A 22,506-nucleotide genomic window follows, 5' to 3' on the forward strand; every position below is an offset into this window, starting at 1 on the left:
AAAAGTATAGTCTCATGTATGCAGTACCTCTGCCAGCACTGTACAAGTAGTATGGTAGTAGAGATTTTAGATCCCTGGTGCAAAGCACATCTGTGGTTTTTCTTTTTCAGACACAATACATTTATTGTAACTTATAAAGTGCATTTTCAGAAAATGTGCTAGAGTATATAGACTGATCAAAACCGGGTAAAGTTACATAGTAAACAGTATACTATTAGTGCAGGTTCTGAGATTTTTCAACGGCTGGTCTCCCATCAACATGAGACAATCTCCCAACGTTAATGATCTCTATATACCGACACATAGAATAAGAACTGTTTTTGTTTCAAATGTTTTTATTGACAGCTTTTTTGTTGCAATACAGTGATCATTAGTGGTACTCCTGACACATAATTCCAGGGCCTCAACATCGTAAATAGGGGATTGCCAGGATAATATATCACAATCTTTTAGCAACAGGCTGTAGTGACAGTATCAATGGTCCCTGCTTGGGTTACATCATTGCGCAAGGGAAGCAGGTCATAAAAATATTAAGTAATGAACCATAAACAATTAAATATTGCAAGATCTAATTCGTTCTTATTAGCTATCCATGATGTGGGGGCGTTCACGCCATTACTCCGCCGTGTCAGGTGTGCCCTTGATGTTATGTGAGGGTGCCATTTCTAAGGAAAGTAGCATGTCAGTGAGGGTGCGGAAGGGCTATACCCTGTCCATGCATCACAGGAGGGAGTAGGAGAAATAAGTGTCTTGTGGATATTCAAAGTTTGTGTCCTAACATGATAGCAACTGGGAAGGTACGTTCCAGGGCATGAAAGTATCATGTGTGTATAAGGCAGTGGACATCATACTAGCTACGTCTCAGCGATCATTGTAGCGCCCGTCGAGCCAGTCCTAAGCAATGTGGAAGAGCCGATTGTCATTCAAGGGGGTCGTTCATCCATTTTGGCTTTCACTGTGAATAGGAAGGTTTCCCAGCACTCACTTCCTGTCCAGTGATCCCCTCTCATACTAAGCGACCTGAGTGTATATTTTTCGGCCTTGGTCCAAGGCAGCACGTCACGCAACCACTCCTGTGTATCTTGGGGTGCAGGAGATTTCCATGCCATGGCTATGCTGCGCTTAAATAATACAAAAGACCGATCTATAAATCAGTGTATATGTTTGTCGCCCTTCGCTCCTCAGAAACGCAACCCCAGTAGGCACGATTCAAGTGTGGGAGTGAGAGTGTACGTTTCCATGTCCGCAACCAGCGCAAGTAACTTCATCCACAAAGGTTGCAATAAAGGGCATGCTCAGACCATGTGTAAAAAGTTTGCATTACGCAGTCTGCATCTGGGGCAAGTGTTGAAAACATGTGTTGGATATGGTGTAGGGAGAGATACGTTTGGTGAATAAAATTACAGAATCATGGATAATGAGACACAGTTTTTGCCAACTGGAGGGCACAAGACCAGGCCCCATAAGATGGTGGTTGATGGAGTATCTCATCCCATCTGGCACATGCCCTAGCTGTGTGGTCTGTTGGTGGGATGTGGAGTGCAATGTATAAAGCCGTATTGGTGTGGTGGGTGCAAGTGGCAGATATGAGGATGTGTATCATCGAGGCAATGGGGGTTTGCCCTTGTCTGCATTCCATGCCTCATGGATAATGTTCAGGAGAGCCTTGTGTGTGAGGAGTTGTCCGTTGTTCAAGCCATACGACTCCACCAGATCCTGAAAGGAATTGAGCGTGCCCTCATTAAAGAGGTCACCCGCAGTGTGAGCTCCGCCTTTCTCCAAAGAGCTGGGTCAGGACATTGTGCCACCCTGCATAGTGTAGGCAAATCCCAAATAATTGCCGGAAAATATGGAAGTGCAGAGCCTTTGGAGTGTACATATCTACGCCAGAAAGTGCGCGCCACCACCATCAGTCTAAGCTTGTGTCGTGTACTGAATTCTGAATCAGACAGCCAGGTGTAGGTACTCACATCCTTCAGTACAGCGTACACTAGGATGGTTTCAGGATGATGTGGATTCCACAACCATGCCATCGGCCACTGCATCTGTGCGGAAGCGTAGTAGAGCTCAAGCCGCCCTCATGAAATGGCATTGTAATGTATTTAAGGCTACCCGACGACGTCCCAAGTCCCATATCAGTTCAGGCAACAACCCTTTCAACTCCCAAAATAAGCTCTTAGGGAGCAGCAGTCGGAGGGCTACAAAGAAGTACAGCAGTCAGATGAGAACCAACATTTTAGATCTAGCCACCCGACCTGGGGGAGACTGTGGGAGCGAGCACCAGGAAGGCAAGGAACGCCGTATGGAGCCCACTTCTTTGTCCAGATACTCCTCCTTGAGATCTTTATCAGCATGATATATTTGTATACCTAGAGGGGTCCCCGGCAGATCCTCCCATTCAACAGCCAGTCTTCGCACCAGAGGGAATGCGCAGGACTTATTCTAGTTCACACGTAGCCCAGAAATCTCACCAAAAGTATCTAATATTGTCATAAGAATCGGAAGCGATGCAGCCACATCTCGGTGGAAGATTAAGGCATCGTCAGCATAGAGCAATATATTGTGGTATACATCCCGTTCCTGGATGCCCCACTCCTCCACTCACTGTCGAAGTTGACAGGCCAGGGGCTCCATGGCCAGTGTAAACAGGAGGGGGGGCAATGGACATCTCTGTCTCATCCCCTTAACAATATCCACCCTGTCCGAGATGACCGGTCCTGTTTTAATTTGCACTGTGGGGTTGGCATATAGGGTGCAGATCCATCCCAGAACTCCAGGTCCGAACCCCATCTCGGTGAGGACCAACAAAGGATAATCCCACCACAAGTTGTAAAACGCTTTTTCCATGTCCAGTGACACAGCCACTTGTTCAAGTGCCTCAAGTGGCGTGCCATGCATGAGGCATAACCGGTGGATGTTAATAAAATTACTGCGTCCTGGTATGAAACCGTATTTGTCTGTGTGGAACAGGGGAGGGGTAAGAGGGACTACACGGTTCACCAACACTCTACCCAGGATCTTGCAGTCCAGGTTAAGCAGAGAAAGGGGGTGATGGGAGCGGACATCCAGTGGATCCCTGCCAAGTTTGGTTAAAACTATGATCAAGGTTTTGCACATTGAGTCAGGGCGGTGTCCTTGTTCTCTGGCCTCATCAAAAATGTCTAAGAGGTGCTGGGAGGTCTGAGTAACAAAGGTAGCATAGTACTCAATCAGCAAACCGTCGGTGCCCCGTTCTTCCTGCGCGCAATCTGCACCACGGCCATGCAGATCTCCTTCAATTGTAGCGGCTCCTCCAACTCAGCCTTCTGTAGGGCAATAGTCATACTTGCTGAAGGGGGCTAAATTAATCACAAGCACGAGACGGAGATGCTGGGGCAGGGGCTACTTATAGTTCCCGGTAGTAATCACGGAAAGGCCCATTTATGTCCAACTGCTTGGTGTGCAACCTGCCAGTGGCCATGCATATCGTGCCTATGGGAGTGCATTGCTGGTCCTCCCTTAGCTAGCTGAGCGATCGCCCTCAACGTGCTCTATAGCAACACGTCGTCGACAGTCATGCCTGCTAAGCGTGCCCTTAGCCTCGCTACGCTGCTTCCTTAATAGGTGAAGCTGCTCAGTTGTGGTTGCCCAATCAACCACCCGGTTCTCCAGGGAGTGGAGATCGCGCTCTATATTCGAGAGATCGTTTAGCAGCCTCTTACGTATACCCCAGGAGGCTGACAAGCAGGGGCCCTGCACCACCACTTTATGGGCATCCCATTTAACCGCTCGAGACGTGACACTGCCTGCATTAAGGGTAAAATATTGATGAATACAGTGGGCGAGATCCGAGTCGAAAGGGGGGTCAGAAAAGCCTCCATCTGTAGCCGCCAGGTGGGTATGGTTGGGCATTGTCGTCCCCATAGCAGGGTAAGTTTTAAGGGGAAATGGTCAGATAGGGTGCATGCAAGGTATTCAACCCCAGATAAGCGCGCTCATAGCTGTGTCGCCCAAAGAAATAAGTCGATTCTGGTGTGGCCATCGTGGACCTACGAGTAGAAGGAATACTCCCGATCTGGGGGTGCTGTGCGGACCCTTGTGTGGCAGCCTTTCTGAGTGGGAGGGAGGGTGGAGCAATCAAGCATCACATCTGGGACACAATTAAAATCCCTGCCCAAGAGTCAGGGTGAGGATGGGTCTCTGAGGAGCATCAGTGTGAGGTTATCTAAAAATTCGCCCTGTTAAGTGTCGGGGGCGTAGATTGCGGCGCTAGTGAGAGGTTCACCATCTAATTGGCCTTCTAGGATCACAGATTGACCACCCTCTGAGTGTCTGCCGTGTAGGGTACCCCCAAAGCCACCTACATGTAAAGTCCTAGAGCAAAGGAGGATTCTGAAGTGCTGTATACCTGCCTTCTCCATTTCGCATGAAGTCTATGTAATTCAGGGTCATTGAGGTGTGTTTCTTGTAACTTGGCTATATGTATCTGGCTCTGTTTAAGAGAAGCATAAATGCAATACCATTTTGATGGTGTGGCCATACCGCGTACATTCCAGGTAATTGTGATATTGAGGGACACAGGTTCCTGGTAGCTCACTCGTCATGTTATGCATTGTATGTAGACTGGGGACCTATGAACCTGCTGCCCCCCTCCCTGTGGCGCAAGCGAATCAGGTAGACACTGCATATATCCATGGCGCACGGGGTTGTAGCGAATACTGTGTGTAACATTAAAAGAGCATCTCTGATAACCATGATAACAATAAACAAGAGTCCCCTTCTGGACAGTAGTTGTGGGAAGGCCCATCCATAGGGAAATCCCCCAAAAATATATGTCAGCATCAATATAATGCAGAAAAAGAGAAGCACAAAAGGAAAAAAACAATCCATGCTAGAGTCGACTTGAAAATATGGGGGTGGCATGGCACCAAAATCAAAGTCAGGGACCGTATCTGGCCATGATGAGAGGCCACCATTGCTTAGGTAGACCTCAGTGCAGGCCCTGATTATAAGTACCCCACAATCCCATACATATCACCTCTTACCTGCTGACTATTGGCCTATCTAGCGAAGTGCACATATAGTTCGGTACCTGAGAGGTGGCAATCCAGGGAGGCACAGTCACAAGTCATCATCTGATCTTCTGATCTCGACTGTCTCAGATGACTGAAGGTAGTGCCGCCTGAGTCCCGCCCTTCACTCCAATGGGCGTTCATCTCGGAGAAGTATGAAATAATTTGTGCTGCAGAGGGAGGCTTCCGCCACCGCTCAGGCCCGTTCCTCAGTGGCCTGGACTTTAGATGGGCACGCTCTCGGGGTGCGGCGTCCGCGTCTTGTCTGTTTGTGTAATAATCATTTGCTTTTATGTTGATCCGGGGAAGGTAGCATATCCTTTGCGTTGAGCCATGAGTCTTGTCGCCAACAATGACGTCTAGCCTAGCAGAAATTAAGAATGTATTTCAGGTCCAGTTCTCGGAGGCCTTGTTTAGCGCGCAAGTATAACCCCTCTCGACGCTGCGCCTCATTCTTCTAAGAACAGCTTCATATGGGGCCCTTAGTGCGCTCAGGAAATTCCATCAGGCAGATATTATGCCTTGATCTGCCCTCAGTGTCCTGCAATGCATGGTGAGAACTTCAGCTTCCACCTTCTTCAGGAATTCCTGCATGTCCTGCAGGGAGGGCCACGCCATCGCCAGTGTGGATTCGTCTTCCTCCGATCGCTTCGCAAGTCTGCGGTGATCAGCCCGCAGTAAATTGACCGCCACTATGCCAGAGTCTATCCTTGTCTCCAGTGAGGCTTTAGTGTCTGATGGCCTAAAGGGCCGTATCAAATTGGGCAGAGCGAGCAAAGAGCGTCTTTTCAAGGTGCTTCAGGCTGACAAGGGTCTTGTCCACGGGTGTGAAGTCCACTTCCGGGTCTGGGCCGCCCAGCGGCAGTGGTTTATTGTGCTTTGGTTTCACCATCATTAGAGTGCACCAGAGTGTGTCCACAGAGAGAGTATGAAAATAAGCATTCTGGGCTCTTGGCCAGGTATATTGCTGGGATTAGCAGGAGGCAGGTCTGTCTAGTACAGGACAATGAGTGATCACATGGAATGAGGAATCTAGTGACGGGTCATCCCCGCGGAGCGAAACCCCACCACCATTCTAACAGGTAGCGCAAGCTCTCCGGGGCCCATGAGGACACAATGCGTATCATGCAATGGCAGGGAGGCAATGTCTGGTTTGCCCCCTTCGATGGGAATAACTTGTAAGCCGCATAAGTCCATCTGGAGCATAAGGAGGCACAATGTCAATCAATGAAGGGGCTTCCATACAGCAGGCTGGTGCACCACGACTCAGCAAAGAGGATGTCTTCTAAGCAACCAGGGTCCAGGCTCCTGAGTACCCACTGAGTCAGTGTGCTGCAGCAAACATCCGTAGGTGCGAGGTGTTGCCTCTTGCCCAGCGGAGGAGGCTGAGAAGCGAAACGTTCCAACCGCACCCCAGAGCCAGCAATAGTCCCCTCAACTGTCTCACCTCTGTAGCTCTGCCAGGTCCGCCGCAGTGTTGGCCTCATCGTCGACACCACTGGCTCAGCAAGGTGGCAGTCAAACCAGGGTGCGTGGGGCAAGTAGGCAGCCAAGCAAGAGGGAATTAACACCTGATACGGGTGCTTATCAGCCTTGTCCTTGCGTAGTCCCCATCTGATAGAAACTACTAGCCGCAGATTCCTTCACGTAGAATTATCCCCAGGCGTGAGACTGGATCCGGGAAACTTTCTTGCCCAGCATCCCTGCGCACCGGTGGGACGACATCACGTGACTCCGCCCAGGCGTCGTCCGCACACGTGACGTCAGCGAGGTCACATAAGTCCCACCCCGGTGTGCATACATCAGTTTTTTCCTTTTCCGCGTGCAACGCGGATCCGGTTTGTGCTCGGGGCCTGTTTAGGCCTTTCCCTTATGCTATTGCTGCGTGTGTGGGAACAGTGTGCGAAAGCCTTCGGGCTTTAAAATTTGCTCGTCGTGTGGCCGCCTCATGTTGGCGCCGGATCCTCACCCCATCTGTATGTGGTGTTTGGGGGAGCACCACGACTCCACTGATTGTGAGGCGTGCCAGCAGATGAAACCGAAGTCCCTGCAGGAGCGCCGGAAGAAACTTCTTTCGGCTCGTGTGTCCAGATCGGCGCCTCATCCGGCCCCTGGAGGGTTCTCGGGCCGCGGCTTCCCTCGCCGACTTTGATCTTCTTCTAGGTCACAAGAGCGCCGCTCACCTATTAGTAAGTGTCATAGTATGTCACCGAGGGTCGGGTTCTAGCCTGTTGTCGGCGTGAGCTCTCCGCGGGTGGTGCGGCCCTGCTTGTTGTCCCCTTATCCGCCGTTTCCCGGTGTGGGGGCATCCAGAGCCCAGATGGAGACATATGTGGTGGCTTTGCAGGCCTCGCTGGTTTCTCCTCCTTCCCCTCCTGGGAAACCAGCGGATCCCTTGCAGTGTGCCGGGCCCTCCACGGCATCGCCGGCAGCTCCGGCGCCGAGTGGTTCGGATCCAGGCTCGGAGGATGTGGTGCCGTTGGGGTGCGGCCCTTCGGGGGTCCCTACTTCGGACCACGGCGCCTCTGGTTCGCAGCAAACTCCTGCGGGAGTCCCTGTGGTGTCACGGGAGGTCGCCGGGGCTCGGGTCGCATCCCGAGCCCCTCTCGGTCCTCGGGACAGGCGGCGTCCTTGTCCGAGGCCGAGGTGATGCCGCTACGGCGCTGGCGGCTACTGGCCCTAGTGGCGCCGCAGGGGTCAGTGGAGGGCCTATCTCGCCCTCGTCCCCGCACCCTTCTTGTTCCTCCATGCAGGCGGCTGCCTCGTCGGAGGTCAGGTCGGCGCCGTTCCGGCGCTGCCCCTTCGCCACCCCGACTCCGGCCCAGCTCCACCTCCTGCGCCATTTGCTGTGTCGCCATGTGCTCGGCGTCTCCTCCGGCGCCGGTTGCCGATGGTGAACTACCTCAGGTTGCGGACTCTACGGCGCCGAGACGATGTCGGGTCGTTGACTCGTGTTCGGACGCCTCCTCTTCTCCAGAGGTTTGGCGGTTGATGGTGTCATCCTCACCGGAGACGGGCCGCCGTGTTGTGGCTGTTTCCCCGATGTCGTCGAAAGGCAGCTCCTCGCCGTCCCCACGACCGCGGTCTTCGCCGGAGGAGCTGCAGGTCCCCCACTCCTCGGTCCCTCTTCCTTCTGTCCGACCTTGGCTCTTCCTTCCTCCGGTTGGCTTGGGGGATGGCCGCCTTAGTTTACAGCCGTCGCCTAACGAGGAGCTGCTTTCCCCTCCGCGGGGCCCCTCGGAGGCAGGTGCGGCTTTCACCTGCGCTGTTTCCACGGCTGTGGGAATTTTGCGTATGGGTGATCCAGCTGCCCATTTCCCCGCCGATCATCTTTTGGAGGTTCTCCACCGGGGCTCTGGTGGTAGGGAACTGTTGCTTCCCTTCGAGGGTTCACTCCATTCTTCTCTCTTGGGGACTTGGGGACGGCCTGCTATGGGGGACCCGGTGCCCCAGCACTTTCTGCACCGCCACCGCATGATCCGGTGTGCCTTTCTCTTCACCCTTCGACCAGAGGCCTCGTTTTGCAGTCTGCCTTTCCTGCTTTGCCGATGCTGTTGTCTCCCCTGTCACGGGAGGCACGCTGGCTGGACTCCTGGGGGCGCAATATCTTTGCCTCGACCAGTGTGGCTCTGCGGGCCCTTAACACACTGTGTGTTTTGGCTAGGGCCACTTCTTGTTTGTGGGACTAAGCGGAGTCCCTTATGTCTGCCGCTTCTCAGGAGGGTGCCTGTGTGGACTTGCGACACCATGTCTTGGATAGTCGGGAGCTGGCGGCGTTTATCCTTTGCTCCACTCTGGACATCTCGGAGGTGCTGGGTCGTGCCATGGCTTCTTTGGTGGCCCTTCGTCGTCATGCCTGGCTTCGGGACAGTGTGTTCCCGGAGAATGTCCGGGAACGGCTGGTGGACCTTCCTTCGATGGTGCTATTTTGTTCCATGCCCCTGCGGACTCGACCATCCTGAGGTTCTTGGCGGGGCTTCATCCTCTTCGTCCTCCTCCTCCTCCCCCTCCTTCTTCTCCTCCTCAGTGACCTGCGGTTGCTCTGGTTCCTGGAGCTGTTCTTCCGTTGGGGCGGGTCGCCCCGGTTGTCTGGCTGAGGTTGTGGTTCTGTTGGCTTCTGGCCAGCCCCTTTTTGACTGTGTGTTTTTTCCTTTGGGTATTCCACACCATGCTGGGCCTGCGATTGGGCCTTCTGCATTTCCCATCTGGCTGCTTGATAAGCCTCCTGTGGGGTTTTCTTTTGCCGCGGTTCTTTTTGTTGTCCTCTGCTGCGGAAGTTTCTTCCTAAGAGGTTCCCATGTCTTGGGATATGACATCCCCCATGTGGGGCAGGGTTGGCTGTTATATAGCCCTGGTATGTGCTGGGGAGTTGTGGTCGGCTGCGGGCTTCTGCTCTTTGTGGCATTATGGTATGTTGCGGATGCAACCTTCTTCTTCTTCGCCTTTTTGCTTGAGTATTGGTTCTGTGATGTTCCTGGCATCTGGAGGAGCTTCCCAGTGCCGCCCTCTTGTTCTTTCTGCACCGTTTTGCCTTCTTGGGGATTTAGTGGGACTGTCATCCTGCCTTCTCCGCTGCTTCCAGTGGGCCTTGCAATCGGTTCTACCTCTTCTCCCTGCGGGGAGATGGTCCCTGAATTTTGGACCCTTTGGCGGGCGCAGTTTGTCACTGCGGGTTGTTGGACGCTTCTTCCTGGGTGACCTTGGGTTACCCTTTTTGGCTTCCGCCCGCTTCTTGCTGCCGGCGCCATCCTGTCTGGGATTGCCTTTGCTCTGCCTCTTCTCCTTGGAGTCTCTAGGTTGCGCTTCTCCTTCGGCGCCCTCCTGTTTGGCATTGCCTTTGCGCTGCCGCTTCTCCTTGGAGTCTCTAGGTTGCTCTTCTCCTTTGGTGCCCTTTTTTGGCATTGGGCGGAGGTTTTCTTGCCTCACGTGGGCGTGGGTTGTTTGGCCTCTTTGTGCCTTGACTTGTTTCCTCTGCTGAGTGAAGACAAACTATCATCTTCTTCTTGTTCTTCATTTCCCCTTGCCTGGGGGACGGGGCTCCTCGTCCTGTTGGGGACTCTGTTCGGCCCGGGTGGGTGGGGTCCTCTCGCAGACCCTCCTTCCCCTTGGGCATGGCTAGGGAATCTATTCTACGTGAAGGAATCTGCGGCTAGTAGTCTCTCCCAGATGTACGAGTTACTTACCTTCAGTAACGATGTATCTGGTAGAGACGATACTAGCCGCAGATTTCTTCACAGCCAGCCCTTCCTCCCCATTCTGCGAGGGCTTGTGATTTGGTCTTCCCTGTGGGCGGCGGTGTCTTCTATGAGTACGTTCTGTCCCTCTTTCTATCAGGCTGTCCCTTTTTCCTCCCTGTTGTCACATGGGAGGTTAGGTTGTTGGTACTTCTGGCTCTTTGCTATCCTTGAGGTTGGGGGCATTTGGCCGTGCCTCTGCCCTTGTTCTTGATGGGGGTTGTCATACTCTGTGATGGGGATGTCTTCGAGTTTTGTCGTTCCCTGTGTGTCCCCGACTGGTTTCTCTTCCTTGTCTTTGGTTGGGATTGTAGTCCTGTTGTATGTTATTGTGACCTTTTTACACATGTCCCTTGTATTTTGGGGGGGGGGGGGGTTGTCTCTGTCCTCGCAGAGTTGCTGCTCTGTCCTTTATTCTTTCCCTGCCTTTGGGTACTGCAGTGCCGGGCACTGCTCTTTGTGGTGTTGTTCCTCACCATGTCTTTTTGGCTCTTTCTCACACTGTTCCTATACTCTCAGTTGTGTCTACTAGCTCCGTGTTGTGTGCACGGAAATGTTCTCCGAAGAAAACTAACATAGGTGCGCCGGGGTGGGGCTTATGTCACCTCGCTGACGTAACATGCGTGGACGACGCCTGGGTGGAGCCGGCGCGCAGGGATGCTGGGCAAGAAAGTTTTCCGGATCCAGTCTCACGCCTGGGGATAATTCTACGTGAAGGAATCTGCAGCTAGAATCGTCTCTACCAGATACATTGTTATCGAAGATAAGTAACTCGTACTTTAATGATAATGGTGGGCCCAGGAAGGTCCACGACTCCTTTTGTGGGACTGTGGGCCATTCCCGTCAGTCAGGCCTCCAAACGGGCAACCTAGGGCCGGCACGCCTGTCAGAGATTCGCAGCCCGGTTCCCCACTAGGGGCAGTGGTCGCAGTAGTCGGTGCCAGGAAAAGACCCAAAGGACACGCAGGAAGGCCGGCCTGAAGCAGCACGTGCCACCACTGGTCTGTCACCAATTTGGGTGGGGGGGCGGAGGGACACAGCCAGTCCATTCACCTCCGCCCAACGTGTCCAAAGTGAGAGATTCGTAAAGGAGTAGAGGTCTGTAAGGTCGCACCTCATAATCTCCGTCTTCGGTCTTCTGGTGCACCACCCGGGTCTCACAGCACCCCTGGGCCTCGTGATTGGCGTCCGGTAGCCACCAGGCGTTTTGGGCCCAGTCCACCTCTCACCACCTCCTGTGACAGCACTCTCAAGGCCAAATACAACCCAGGCCACAGGTCTAGAGGTGTTCACAGCATCAGGTGGCTCCGGGGCCAATCGGCAGTGAGGTGCGCTCAAAGGGACCACTTATGAAGGGCCTGCATTTCAGGGTCGCTGCCGGGCTGTGGTGGCAGGCCCGGCCATATTCGCCATGGGAGAGTCACCGGCAGGGAGCACTCACTCTCGTGGAAAAAGCAGTCCGCCCTGCCCTCCGACCACAGGCTTTATGCAGGCGGCGGTAGGAGCCGGTGATAGCTAGGATGTGGGGGATTAATAGAGGATAGATATCGGGATAGATATCTGGCCTGGTTCGGAGCTCCGTATTACGCGTCTACCATACACGCCATCTTGCAAACACCCCACAGAATTATAACTGTTAATGGAATGTTTCAGAGACTAACTAAACAACTTGACTCTTCACTCTACTAACACATGCAGCTAAGCACAAATGTATTGATTGTTTACTGAATAAGTCAGTCTGTGATAGTTTTCCTCTCTATTTTCTAATATATGCAGTCAATTTCCACGGATATGCTGTTTTCCTTCTTTAATCCAACTTGTTCTGCATTAACCAAATGTCTGCCTTCTGATTTTAGACTCCTGTGATTGCACTTGTTGGAAATGATGCATGCTGGAGTCAGATCTCTCGGGAGCAGGTTCCTATGTTGGGAAGTAATGTAGCCTGTGGTTTATCATATAATGGTAAGTATGGCTTATCCCTCTACATTATTTCTCCTTTTGTAACATTCTCATCTTCTACAAGATAGCACGTTGTCAAAGGATCTCTTCAACACACAGACAGATATTCACATATTTTGTGTTTACCTCAATTTTTTCTTACAACTGTCCTTTTGTTATTCAGATTACCATGTGGTAGCGGAAGGCTTTGGTGGCAAAGGCTTCCTTCTAAAGCGAGAAGATGAAGACAGTATGGATGCCATAATCCAAGCAGCTCAGGAAGAGAGCAAGAAAGGAAAAGCAGCTTTGATTAACGTTCTCATAGGCAAAACTAATTTTCGAGATGGCTCTATTTCGGTATGAGTGCACTCATGCGGGCCCATCTGCATTTAAAATGTCAGAAACCGGCCTCTAAAATAATTTTAGCTTTATACAAAACTAACATGAGATACATTTTTTATTCAAACTATTTCCAAAGGGTTCTTCAATTTCTACACAACCACTTCCTAAGTGCAACTTGCCTTTTTCTAAAAATAAATCTTCTGAAACTACTTTATTGGGGTAAAATTAATTTTTTTCAGTGTTCTATTTCTATGTGAAGCACATTTTGCAGATTTATTTTTCAGCATGTGAATACAGCCTCTGAAGGGAATCTGTTAGTTTGGAACCTTCTAAGAAGGATATTTATAGTTTTTTCCCCAAAACGCATAAGATCTGTTATCTGCTCTACCCTCATGTTCCAGTGTCCACTGTTGCAACATTGCATTGTTCAACTTCCGTCAGTACATTTAGAAATGTGTACATTATATTTTATTTGTCTATCACTGGAGAAATGTATGTGTCTTTTCAAGAAAGTACCAAACATGTTCACAAACTGCAATTTATATTTCAAACTCAAAAGAAAAACAAGCGGTGCTTGGAAAACTGCGTATGACAGGCATGGATAACTGGTAAATTGAGAACACAAGAATGAAGAAAATGCATTCTAAATCCGAGATCTCAGGTATATTTTGTACCCAAAGCTGTGTGACAACACACTGTCTTCATGGGCATTGTCTAGTTGTCAAATGTAAATTCAACTTTGTGGTAGATGATATATTTGAAATTAAAGATCATGAAGGCTAACTTTTAAGATGTAAATGCCCAATACCACGTAGTCCTCACTTGTAACCTACTTTTTTTAGATGTTGTTTAGAGAGATTTGATGCAACGTTCTTTATCCATCAAGGGGAGTTAGCCAATGTGTTCTAGCACTGATAAACCTGTAAGTCTGGCTTATGAGAAAATAGGAAGTTTAACGTCTGTTCAACGTTAATTAACAGCCACCTTAAGATATTAGTGTTTTTTCAACAAGATTATTCCTACTACGTTCACATGTCAGACTTCATTTCTTAGGTTATTAATCTACAATGTCTAAACGTTTCCAGCAAGAAATTTAAAGTTGTGTCCTCTTTCAGCTTGCTGTGTGATGTCACACCCTGATATTGTTTCTGCTACCAATTTTCACCTACATTGAAACTGAACTTTTTCTGTGTATAATCACGTACATGCTTCAAAATTGTGATTTCTCCTGAATGTCTCAAACAAGGGTTTTCATGATTCCTGTGTAAATGCCACATTTTCAGGATAACGGTTCACTATATGAATAATTTCCTTTTAGATTCATTTTATGAGAATTTATCTTGAATACATCTTGAACTCTGGCTTGGCTCTAGACCTGCCTTTAGACTCCTGTGCCGTAGAGAAACAAAACAGATTGTTTAAATCAAATCAGTATATCATCCTACCTTAGTGCCTTTCCATGGCAGGCTCAAGGTTTTTTTTACTCTGAGTTTATCTCTGGGGGCTGGGCATGGTCAATTGGCTGACAGCCTGCTGTCTCCCATTGGTTGCTTCTGAAAATGCCAGCAACCTCATAAACAGCTTTCAGCATTAAAAATATGGTCTGGAAAATTGCAACAAGTAAATTGCTGTAGCTAAACTGCCAGGATTGACAAAGTGTCACTCATGACATGGAGCCACTTTGAAGAGCAGTATTTGCATCAGCAGCACAAGATACCGTCAACAAGATGTGCAAAGCACACTCAGCACTATCACAAGCACCATTCATGCACAAAACAATTGCTTGCTGTCATGGCAAACAATTACAGCTATAAGGTGAATAAGGCGGGTGTCTGGTTTGGGGTGGGGGGGGGGCAATATAAGCCATATACCAAATTCAAGAGAAAAAAATATATATGTGTGTGTATATATATTTTCACAGGAAAAACAAAGGTTACAGGGACGTTCTAGTTAGGCTCACATTTTACAAGTACAAAACCAGTGAAATTCAGCAGTTATAGTTGCCTGAGCTAACTAAAACTTATACCCCTGCAATGCATTGCTTATTTCCTCCTATAATGCATCACTCATGGCATGGTCAGTCCATCCAATGAGTGTAAGGGTTTTCTCAAAGTTTGAGTGTTAAACGTATATGCTAAACTACTACTCAAGTTAAATTAGTATACTTTGTGTACTACTAATGAGTGATTCTATTTCTAACATAAATTATGTGAGTGGTTGTGTGACTGGGTGTTTGAATGTTTGCGTGAGAGATTGTATGGGTGAATAAATGGGTGCATGAGTAGCTATTTAAGTGAGTGAGTGGTTGTGTGAGTGGCTGTATGGATGGGTGTGTAAGTGGCTGTATGGGTGAATGAGTGACTGTTTGAGTGAGTGTTTGGTTAACTGTGTATGTGTTTGTGTGTGCGAGTGGCTGTATTGGAGAGTGACTATGGGTGGTTGTATGGGTGAGTGAGTAGAAGTGTGAGTGCCTGTATGGATGTGTGTATGGGTAGGTAAGTAGTTGTATGGGTATGTGAGTGGCTCTGTTGAGATGCTGTATGGGTGGGGGACTGGGTATGTGAGTGGCTGCTTGAGTGAATACGTGGTAGTAACTATAGGTGAGTGAGTGGTTGTGTAAGTGTATGGGTGGCTGTGAGTAGGTGTATGAGTGAGTGGGTGTGAGCAGCTCTGTGTATTAGTAAATGGATGTTTGAATGGTTGTATGGGTATGTTAGTGGATATATCAATGGCTCTATGGGGGTGTGAGTTCTTCTGTGGGTGATGTCATCAGTCATCTCACTAATCATGTCATAGTGATGTAATATGCGACGTCATAAGCAGTGCATCGTGGGGACGTAAGTTATAGTTAGCTCAGATAAATATAACTGCTGAATTTCACTGGTTTTGTACGAGTAAAATGTGAGCCTAAATATAAAGTCCTTGTAACCTTTGTTTTTTCAGTGAATTTCTAAGGTTTTTTTTATTCTAATTATGTCTCTGTAGCCTTTGACTTTTTCAGTGAATTTCTAAGGTTTTTCAAAACATTTTCCACAACTGTAACCTGTAATGTTTCATAATGGTTGTTTGAGCACCTGTGTGGGTCTGTTAGTAGGTGTATTAGTCCATGTGTGGGTGTCTGAGTAGGAGTGTTTCAGTAGCTTTCTCAGGCAATGTTTTTGTGCATGAGTGGGTCTTTGAGTGACTGTGAATGTCTATCTTGCTTTGTCACAGGGTATATCATAGCCTGTGTTTATCTGTGAGTGCCACTGCAAGTGCTGCTTTGTATCTTTTAGTGGGTAGGTTAGTGAGTTTATGGGTGTACAATTGGTTTTGTGAGTGATGCTATTGTTTTTGTGCATTTCCATACTTTGTGTATTTTAAGGACCTTTAAGGTCATTCTGGTCTTCATTGTCATTAAAGAATTTAGTTGTCACATTCACTGAAGTTCAAATTTTATTCCAATGTACCTTCGATGTTTTCGCTTTTGTTATTGATTTCAGAGCATTTTGCAATATGAATAATTTTTATTCGCTCAGCCTAAGATTGAATTATTTTATTTTTCTCCAGTGGAGGTTTACCGGGGCACGTGCCGTGGATATATTTCTAAATGTTTCTTGTTAAGGTTTAATTTTTCTAAAATAAATATGACGGTGTGATTGAAAACTCAATTTTTTAAGAAGAGTGTACAATGTTGTTGAAAATGTGTACTCATCTACGTTACTTTGTGCTGTGAAATTACACACTATTTTCTCATTGAGTAAATGTCTACTACATATATACACAAGGTGCATAATAAAAAAATATTTTAATCATTGCCAATTTGTTGCGAATTATTGTGATACGTATGCTTTGGTTCCACAGAAAATAGGCGTAAAGACTGCTTGTTTTTCAAAAATTGTAAAGCACATATAAACACATTTTAAACAAAATTTGACTATAGCTGTTTACTAACATATTGTTTAATCTTCTCTATTTGTAATCATTTGTGAAGAAAACCACTTTTAAGTTGTATTTCCCTGTCATGTATGCCCCATTTTACATACATTATCTCATCCACACTACTATAAGGATTCTAAACAGGTGACCTTTGTGGAACTGTAAATTTCGGAACCACGTTGGAGGCATGGCCCTATCATGCCGATTTTGGTATCAGCGAACCGCAAATGGCAAATGCAGTATGTACGAGTGTTTTCATTACGTTTCATCGATGAAACGACCTTGTATACGATACTACATATTGAATCCTCTGGTTCCATTTTAGAGCGGTAGCCATTTTGTGGTTGCCCTCACATAGGCTGCGCACTAAGGCCATGCCTAGGCCTAAAGGACACGTACACCTTCTGTGACTTCTTCGTGACCTGTGCGTGCTGACTCCACTGCCCGAGGTCAATCTTGTCCGACCAGTTCCTTTTACGACGGCCCAATGAGATTAGCATCAGGGCTTGACACACCATAAAGTCTTTAATCCCACCCAAACCCTGACTAATCCCTTTTACATCTGACTTTGTTTCCTGCTTCATGGCTTGTTTTACGAGGAGGAGGTGCCCGCTTTTATTGGGGTCTGCTGATATCTGATGAGGGTTCTGAGCCTCGCTGGGTAAATAATTGTGGGCTGACCGAACTGAAATGTGGGATCATCATCATGACTCTGTCTTTTTCGTTTGTAGTAAAATATATGAATAACCACTTGTAAAATAGGGGCGGTGTTGCCCAGAGCGTAATATTCCGTATATAAGAGAAGACTGGGTCTTGGTTCGGGGGCAGTCTCCTGAGAACATACACCGTGGTGTACTTCTCGGATACCTGTTATTGGTCTGCAGCCAATAAATTCGATCTTTGACTTCACCTAGAAGACTCTGTGTTTCTGTGGTCTGAGACAGGAAGAACTCGAAGTCTTCGGGTGTGTTCCCTGGCACCGCTGGGTTCTGAAAAACCCAGTACTTCAGTTGGCACCCAACGTGGGGCGGTTTCAGCGGTACCGGTCCAAGCCAGAGGTTCGTGAGGAGCTTCGTGTGAAAATTCTGGAGGAAGGCCGCCACTTCATCGACCCCTGCATGTCGACGTGGTCCGAAAGTCTGTACTGCGAGGTTCTCCGTGTCCCGACGGCTACAAAGGACTGCTGCCCTGACTATCGCCCTGTTTTGGACCCTTGATGATTTGGTAGAGCGAAACGATGAAACGAGTCTTCTGGTGACGTCATCGATACCTCAGTTAAGTATAAGTGGAGCGTCTCTCAGTCCTTAGTTTGGTTCTTAGTTTGGTATCCCTTTGGGATCGCTTTGATTTGGAATTTGCAAGTGCCAAAGCCGAAGGACTCGTGTATTCACGAGACTATCATATTCGATAATCCTTTGAAGTTGGAAACTAGACTAGTGAGCAAGGATGCCTGGCTCTAGTATATTTGGAAATTTGTTTTGTTTGGGTTGTAATAGGGACTCCCGATTTAGAGGATTCGTGTCCGGTTCCTCCAATTGGAACTCCAACTTATGAGCTTTATGTGAAACATGGCGTGGGCCCATTACGTATAATGAAGTATGGATCCGATACACCAGGAAGGATGGTGTCTTAAAATGGCCCCAAAAGGGTAGTTTTGACACAGATATCTTAGATAACTTAGAAGTTAAATTATTTAAAAAGAAAGCCCGGCCGGCGATGTTTGATTCTTTCCGCCTATGGCGAAAAGAAGCCAAACAGAAAGAAATTAAATTAGCAAAGAAGAATGAAAAGGGGAAAGGTATGTCGATAATGCAAGCAGCTTTGCAGTTTAAAGATAATGAAGAAGAACAAATGAATGAGCAGTTGCGCAGGCAACGTAAACTAGTGATCGATAAATGCTACCCAGTTTTGCCGCCCCTTCAGCAAGATGTGTCAAAAGAAAAGGAGAAAGATCCCCTAATGTCACATTTGCTGAGTTCGCCACCCCCGTATGCGCAGAGTGCTACAGCACCTCCGCAACCCTTAAATGCACAGCCTCCAGTTAATTTGCCGCAAGCTTTCCCGCAGCCGCCAGCTCCTCCTCAGCCGGCTCCTATCCCTACGGCGCAGCCCTCTCAAGGACCGCCGGTTTCGCTACCTATCTCCTCTGCACTTCCTGCGACTCTACCTAGTACATCAACTGCCTCTCCCGGCGCCCTTCCCGATACTATCCCTGTACCTGTATCTGCACCCGTTTTTCTTCCCTCTGTCTTTCCCCCTGTTCTTGCCTCAACCTCTCCTTCTACACGACAACGAATAACTAGTGCGGTCACTAGTTTTATATCGCCTCTCTTCGGGTTATCTAGTACGACCCCTGGTTCACACCGTAAGCAGTTGCGTAGTCAGCTGCCTGGTTCTGGAGAGAAAGAAATATTAGACCGCATGGCACATAAATGGATTGTTTATTCTTCAAGATATGATGTAGAATCTGTTGTAAATTTTTTTCATCAATGGGAAGCACCAAAACAGAGATACGTTTTTGAGAAAATGTGTGAATTCCTCTGTGAGGAATTGGAAGATCATGGTCTAGACTCAAGCCCGCAGGAGTTGTGTCATGTACGGTTCGATTTTGAAAAAGGCACGATTGTGGGCCCCGATGTTGATAGAGCAGTTAGGACGTAGTTGTCCTTCAGGAATGGGGATTGTCATAAGTCGTTGTTCGAACAGGAGTTCCCTGTAGAAAAAAAGGTAAAAGCGCGCCAATATCCGATGCGTGAGGTTCCTCCAGTTTGGAGACCTGGTGATTTAAATGCTAACCCACCTGTTCAGCCACATTTTCAGCGTGTTTGGGTACACGTGCCATGGAAGGGAGCTGAAGTAATAGCACTTAAGCAGACATTGCCTGACCCCCGTAAAAACCCTGCAGGATATTATAAGGACTTATCACAGACTGCAGAATCGTGTGTCATGAATTTAGCTGACATAGATATGTTGTTCGGGAATGTTGTTCCGCAGCCTTTGTGGGGATTGATTCGTAATGCATATCATGCTGCAGAACTGGGTGACACATGGGCTAATATCATTGCTGCAGACACTAGACAAGTTGGTGGTGCCAAGCCTGAGCCCGCGGTAGCAGAACTCCCTGGTAGAATAATTAATTATATGAAAACTTTAATGCCCGCGATGCGGGTGAATTGGGATAAATTATCGGCATGCAAGCAGAAGAAAGATGAGTCAGTGTCCGATTTCTTCACCAGGTTTGAAGAAACTTTTATCGACCATAGTGGACAAGATATGAGTACGGAAGGTGGTCAACGATTATTTGTTGATAAATTTGTGCATAATTTTCTTCCCGAGTTGTGTAAGAAATTGAAAGAATCTGAGAGTTCTTGGGCTGTTTCCTCTTCAGCACAAATACTGGCTACTGCACAGTATTACGAAAATAGGGATAAAGATGAGAACGATAGAGCAGACAAGAAAACAAAAGAATTGAAGACGAAGGTTCTTTTACAGCAGGCTTACCCGCCACGTGGAGGTCAGAATAACTATAAGCAAGGTCAGGGTATCTATCAACAACCCCAACAGTTTCAGAGTAACTCACAAAGGTTCGGGTATTCTCAACCACGTGTTCCTATAGGCCCCAATCAGTGTTCGTATTGCAAAGAAGAAGGTCCTTTTAAGTATAGTTGTCCTATATTGTTGCAGCGTACGAATAATGCTTATGACGCGAGAGGTAGAGGTGGTCAGCAAGCTCCTAGAGGTAGAGGGCGTGGGAATGTTCCCCAGAACGCGCATCCTCTTCCGCCTCAAAATACGATGAATAGTTTTGATCAGCAAGCCAATGCAACTGGTAGGACAGCTCAGTACTATAATGATGACTATTATGCAGAAGATGAAAATGCGGAAGGTAATGATTACTAGGATAGCCGTAGACAAAGAGAGGGAGTTGTTTCAGTGCCAGTGGACCAGAGTGGACCGTATGTCAAGGTGACTACAGCGGGCGTGTCAGAGCCTTTTCTGTTGGATACTGGTGCTGCAAAGAGTTCAATTATGCATTCAAAACTCCCTGGCGCGCCATTGTCGGGCGAAATGAATGTTTCAGTAGGTTTTTCTGGCGCCCCGGTTAGGAACCCGATCTCTAGTCCTATGCCCCTTTCTGTTGTACCTTGTGAGCTGAAAGCACCCCTTATCCTAACGACAGGTTGTGGTGAAAACCTGTTAGGATTGGATTTGTTAAAGAGATTACATGCAACATTATATTGTTCCCCCTCGGGAGTACAACTTACACTGGGTAGGGAAGTGATTTCTCCAATGTATTTGTCAGGGAATAAACTGCCGGCTGAATTGTCGTCTCTTCCGGATGTCCTTTGGGCTTCTGGTCTTAATGATGTGGGTCTCTTGGAAATACCGCCATACGTGGTCACTTTGAAAGCCAATGTTTAATTGCCACGCGTTCCCCAGTACAAGATCTCTAATGAAGGTGAGAAAGCGTTGTTAGCGATTATCTATGATTTGATTGAAAAGGATGTAATTGAAGAGACAAGAGGCAACGTTTGCAATAGTCCTGTTCTGCCTGTTTTAAAACGTACTGACCCTTCTCAGCCACCTGTTTACAGGTTTGTGATCGATCTTAGAGAGGTCAATAAGATAGTTGTGCCACAATTTCCAGTTGTCCCTGATATAACTGCCTTGTTAACTATGATTCCAGCTTCCGCTGCTTGGTTCTCAGTGGTCGATTTAAAGAATGCTTTCTTTAGCATCCCGATTGCAGAGGAGAGTAGGGATATATTTGGTTTCAGTTTAGGAGGACGAAGCTTCCGCTTTAAACGTGCTCCACAGGGCTACTGTGATAGTCCATCAATATACAGTCAGGCTTTAAAAGCGCAGCTTGATGCAATTGTTTTACCTAGTGGTGCTACCCTTATTCAGTATGTTGACGATTTACTAATCGCCGCGAATACTGAGGAGATTTGTAAAGAAGCTACATTGTCATTGTTGCGTCATTTGTCTACCTTTCATCACAAAGTGTCTCTCTCAAAACTGCAATATTGTCAACAAGAAGTGACCTATTTAGGCCATCTCTTATCGAAGGAGGGAAGGAAACTGACCCCAGAAAGAATTCAGGCCATTGCACAATTGAGCGTGCCAAGAACACAGAGAGAAGTGCGTGCTTTCTTGGGTATTAATTCATACTGTAGGCAGTGGATCCCGAGTTTTTCTTTGCTGGCAAATCTTTAATAGCACTGACATGTAAAGTTACACCGAATCCCGTCCCATGGTCTGAAGAGTGTCAGAAAAGTTTTTGGGAATTGTGTAAGGCATTATGTTCAGCTCCTGTGTTGGGTACCCCCGACTACAGTAAGCCCTTTACGTTGTATGTTCACGAGAAAGAAGGTTGTGCATTGTCAGTGCTGACACAGTCTTTTGGAGACAAACAGCGTCCGTGCGCGTATTTTTCGTCAATTTGGGATCCGGTAGCCAAGGCATTGCCAAGTTGTTTGAGAGCCACAGCGGCAGCAGCTGTTTCTATTCGACAGTCTGCTGGGTTAGTAATGAACAATACGTTGATTGTGATGGTTCCACACGCAGTGGACACGTTGTTAAACAGGACCAAGACACAGCACTTAACTAGTGCTCGATTGTCAGGTTATGAGTTGACACTATTAGCGAGTCATGTACACATAAAGAGGTGCAACACGTTGAATCCAGCTTCTTTATTGCCGATTTCAGCAGACACAGATGGGATTGAACAGCATGATTGTCTGTTCAGAACAGAAGAAGAAACAAAAGGGAGAGTGGATCTTAAAGATACTGCCTTGGTTGAGTGTGATGGTACGTTATGGGTGGATGGTTCGTGCTTCAAGCTTCCGAATGGTGATACGACTGCTGCATATGCGATCACGATTTTGCGCACGGTTGTTGAAACTGCGCGTATACCACATAATTCGGCTCAAGCAGCAGAATTAATTGCACTTACAAGAGCATGCGTGTTGTCGAAAGGAATGAAAGTGAACATATATACTGACAGTCAGTATGCCTTTGGC

At 47.8% G+C, this 22,506-nt stretch overlaps 1 protein-coding gene across 7 annotated transcripts in view; it reads left to right on the plus strand.

The window, feature by feature from the left end:
• HACL2 (2-hydroxyacyl-CoA lyase 2) overlaps positions 1 to 16,361 on the plus strand; it is a 1,062,010-nt gene extending 1,045,649 nt beyond the window's left edge. For all 7 annotated transcript variants that reach the window (XM_085638401.1, XM_085638399.1, XM_085638396.1 and 4 more), the window contains exons 15-16: positions 12,142 to 12,247; positions 12,408 to 16,361. In XM_085638401.1, coding sequence (XP_085494527.1) covers positions 12,142 to 12,247; positions 12,408 to 12,586 — 285 coding nt within the window. In that variant the 3' untranslated portion in view covers positions 12,587 to 16,361. The remainder of the gene's footprint in view (positions 1 to 12,141; positions 12,248 to 12,407) is intronic.
• The last annotated feature ends 6,145 nt before the right edge of the window (positions 16,362 to 22,506 follow it).

This window comes from Triturus cristatus, chromosome 12 (assembly GCF_964204655.1).
Source record: "Triturus cristatus chromosome 12, aTriCri1.1, whole genome shotgun sequence".
In the NCBI taxonomy this organism is placed as follows: Eukaryota; Metazoa; Chordata; class Amphibia; order Caudata; family Salamandridae; genus Triturus; species Triturus cristatus.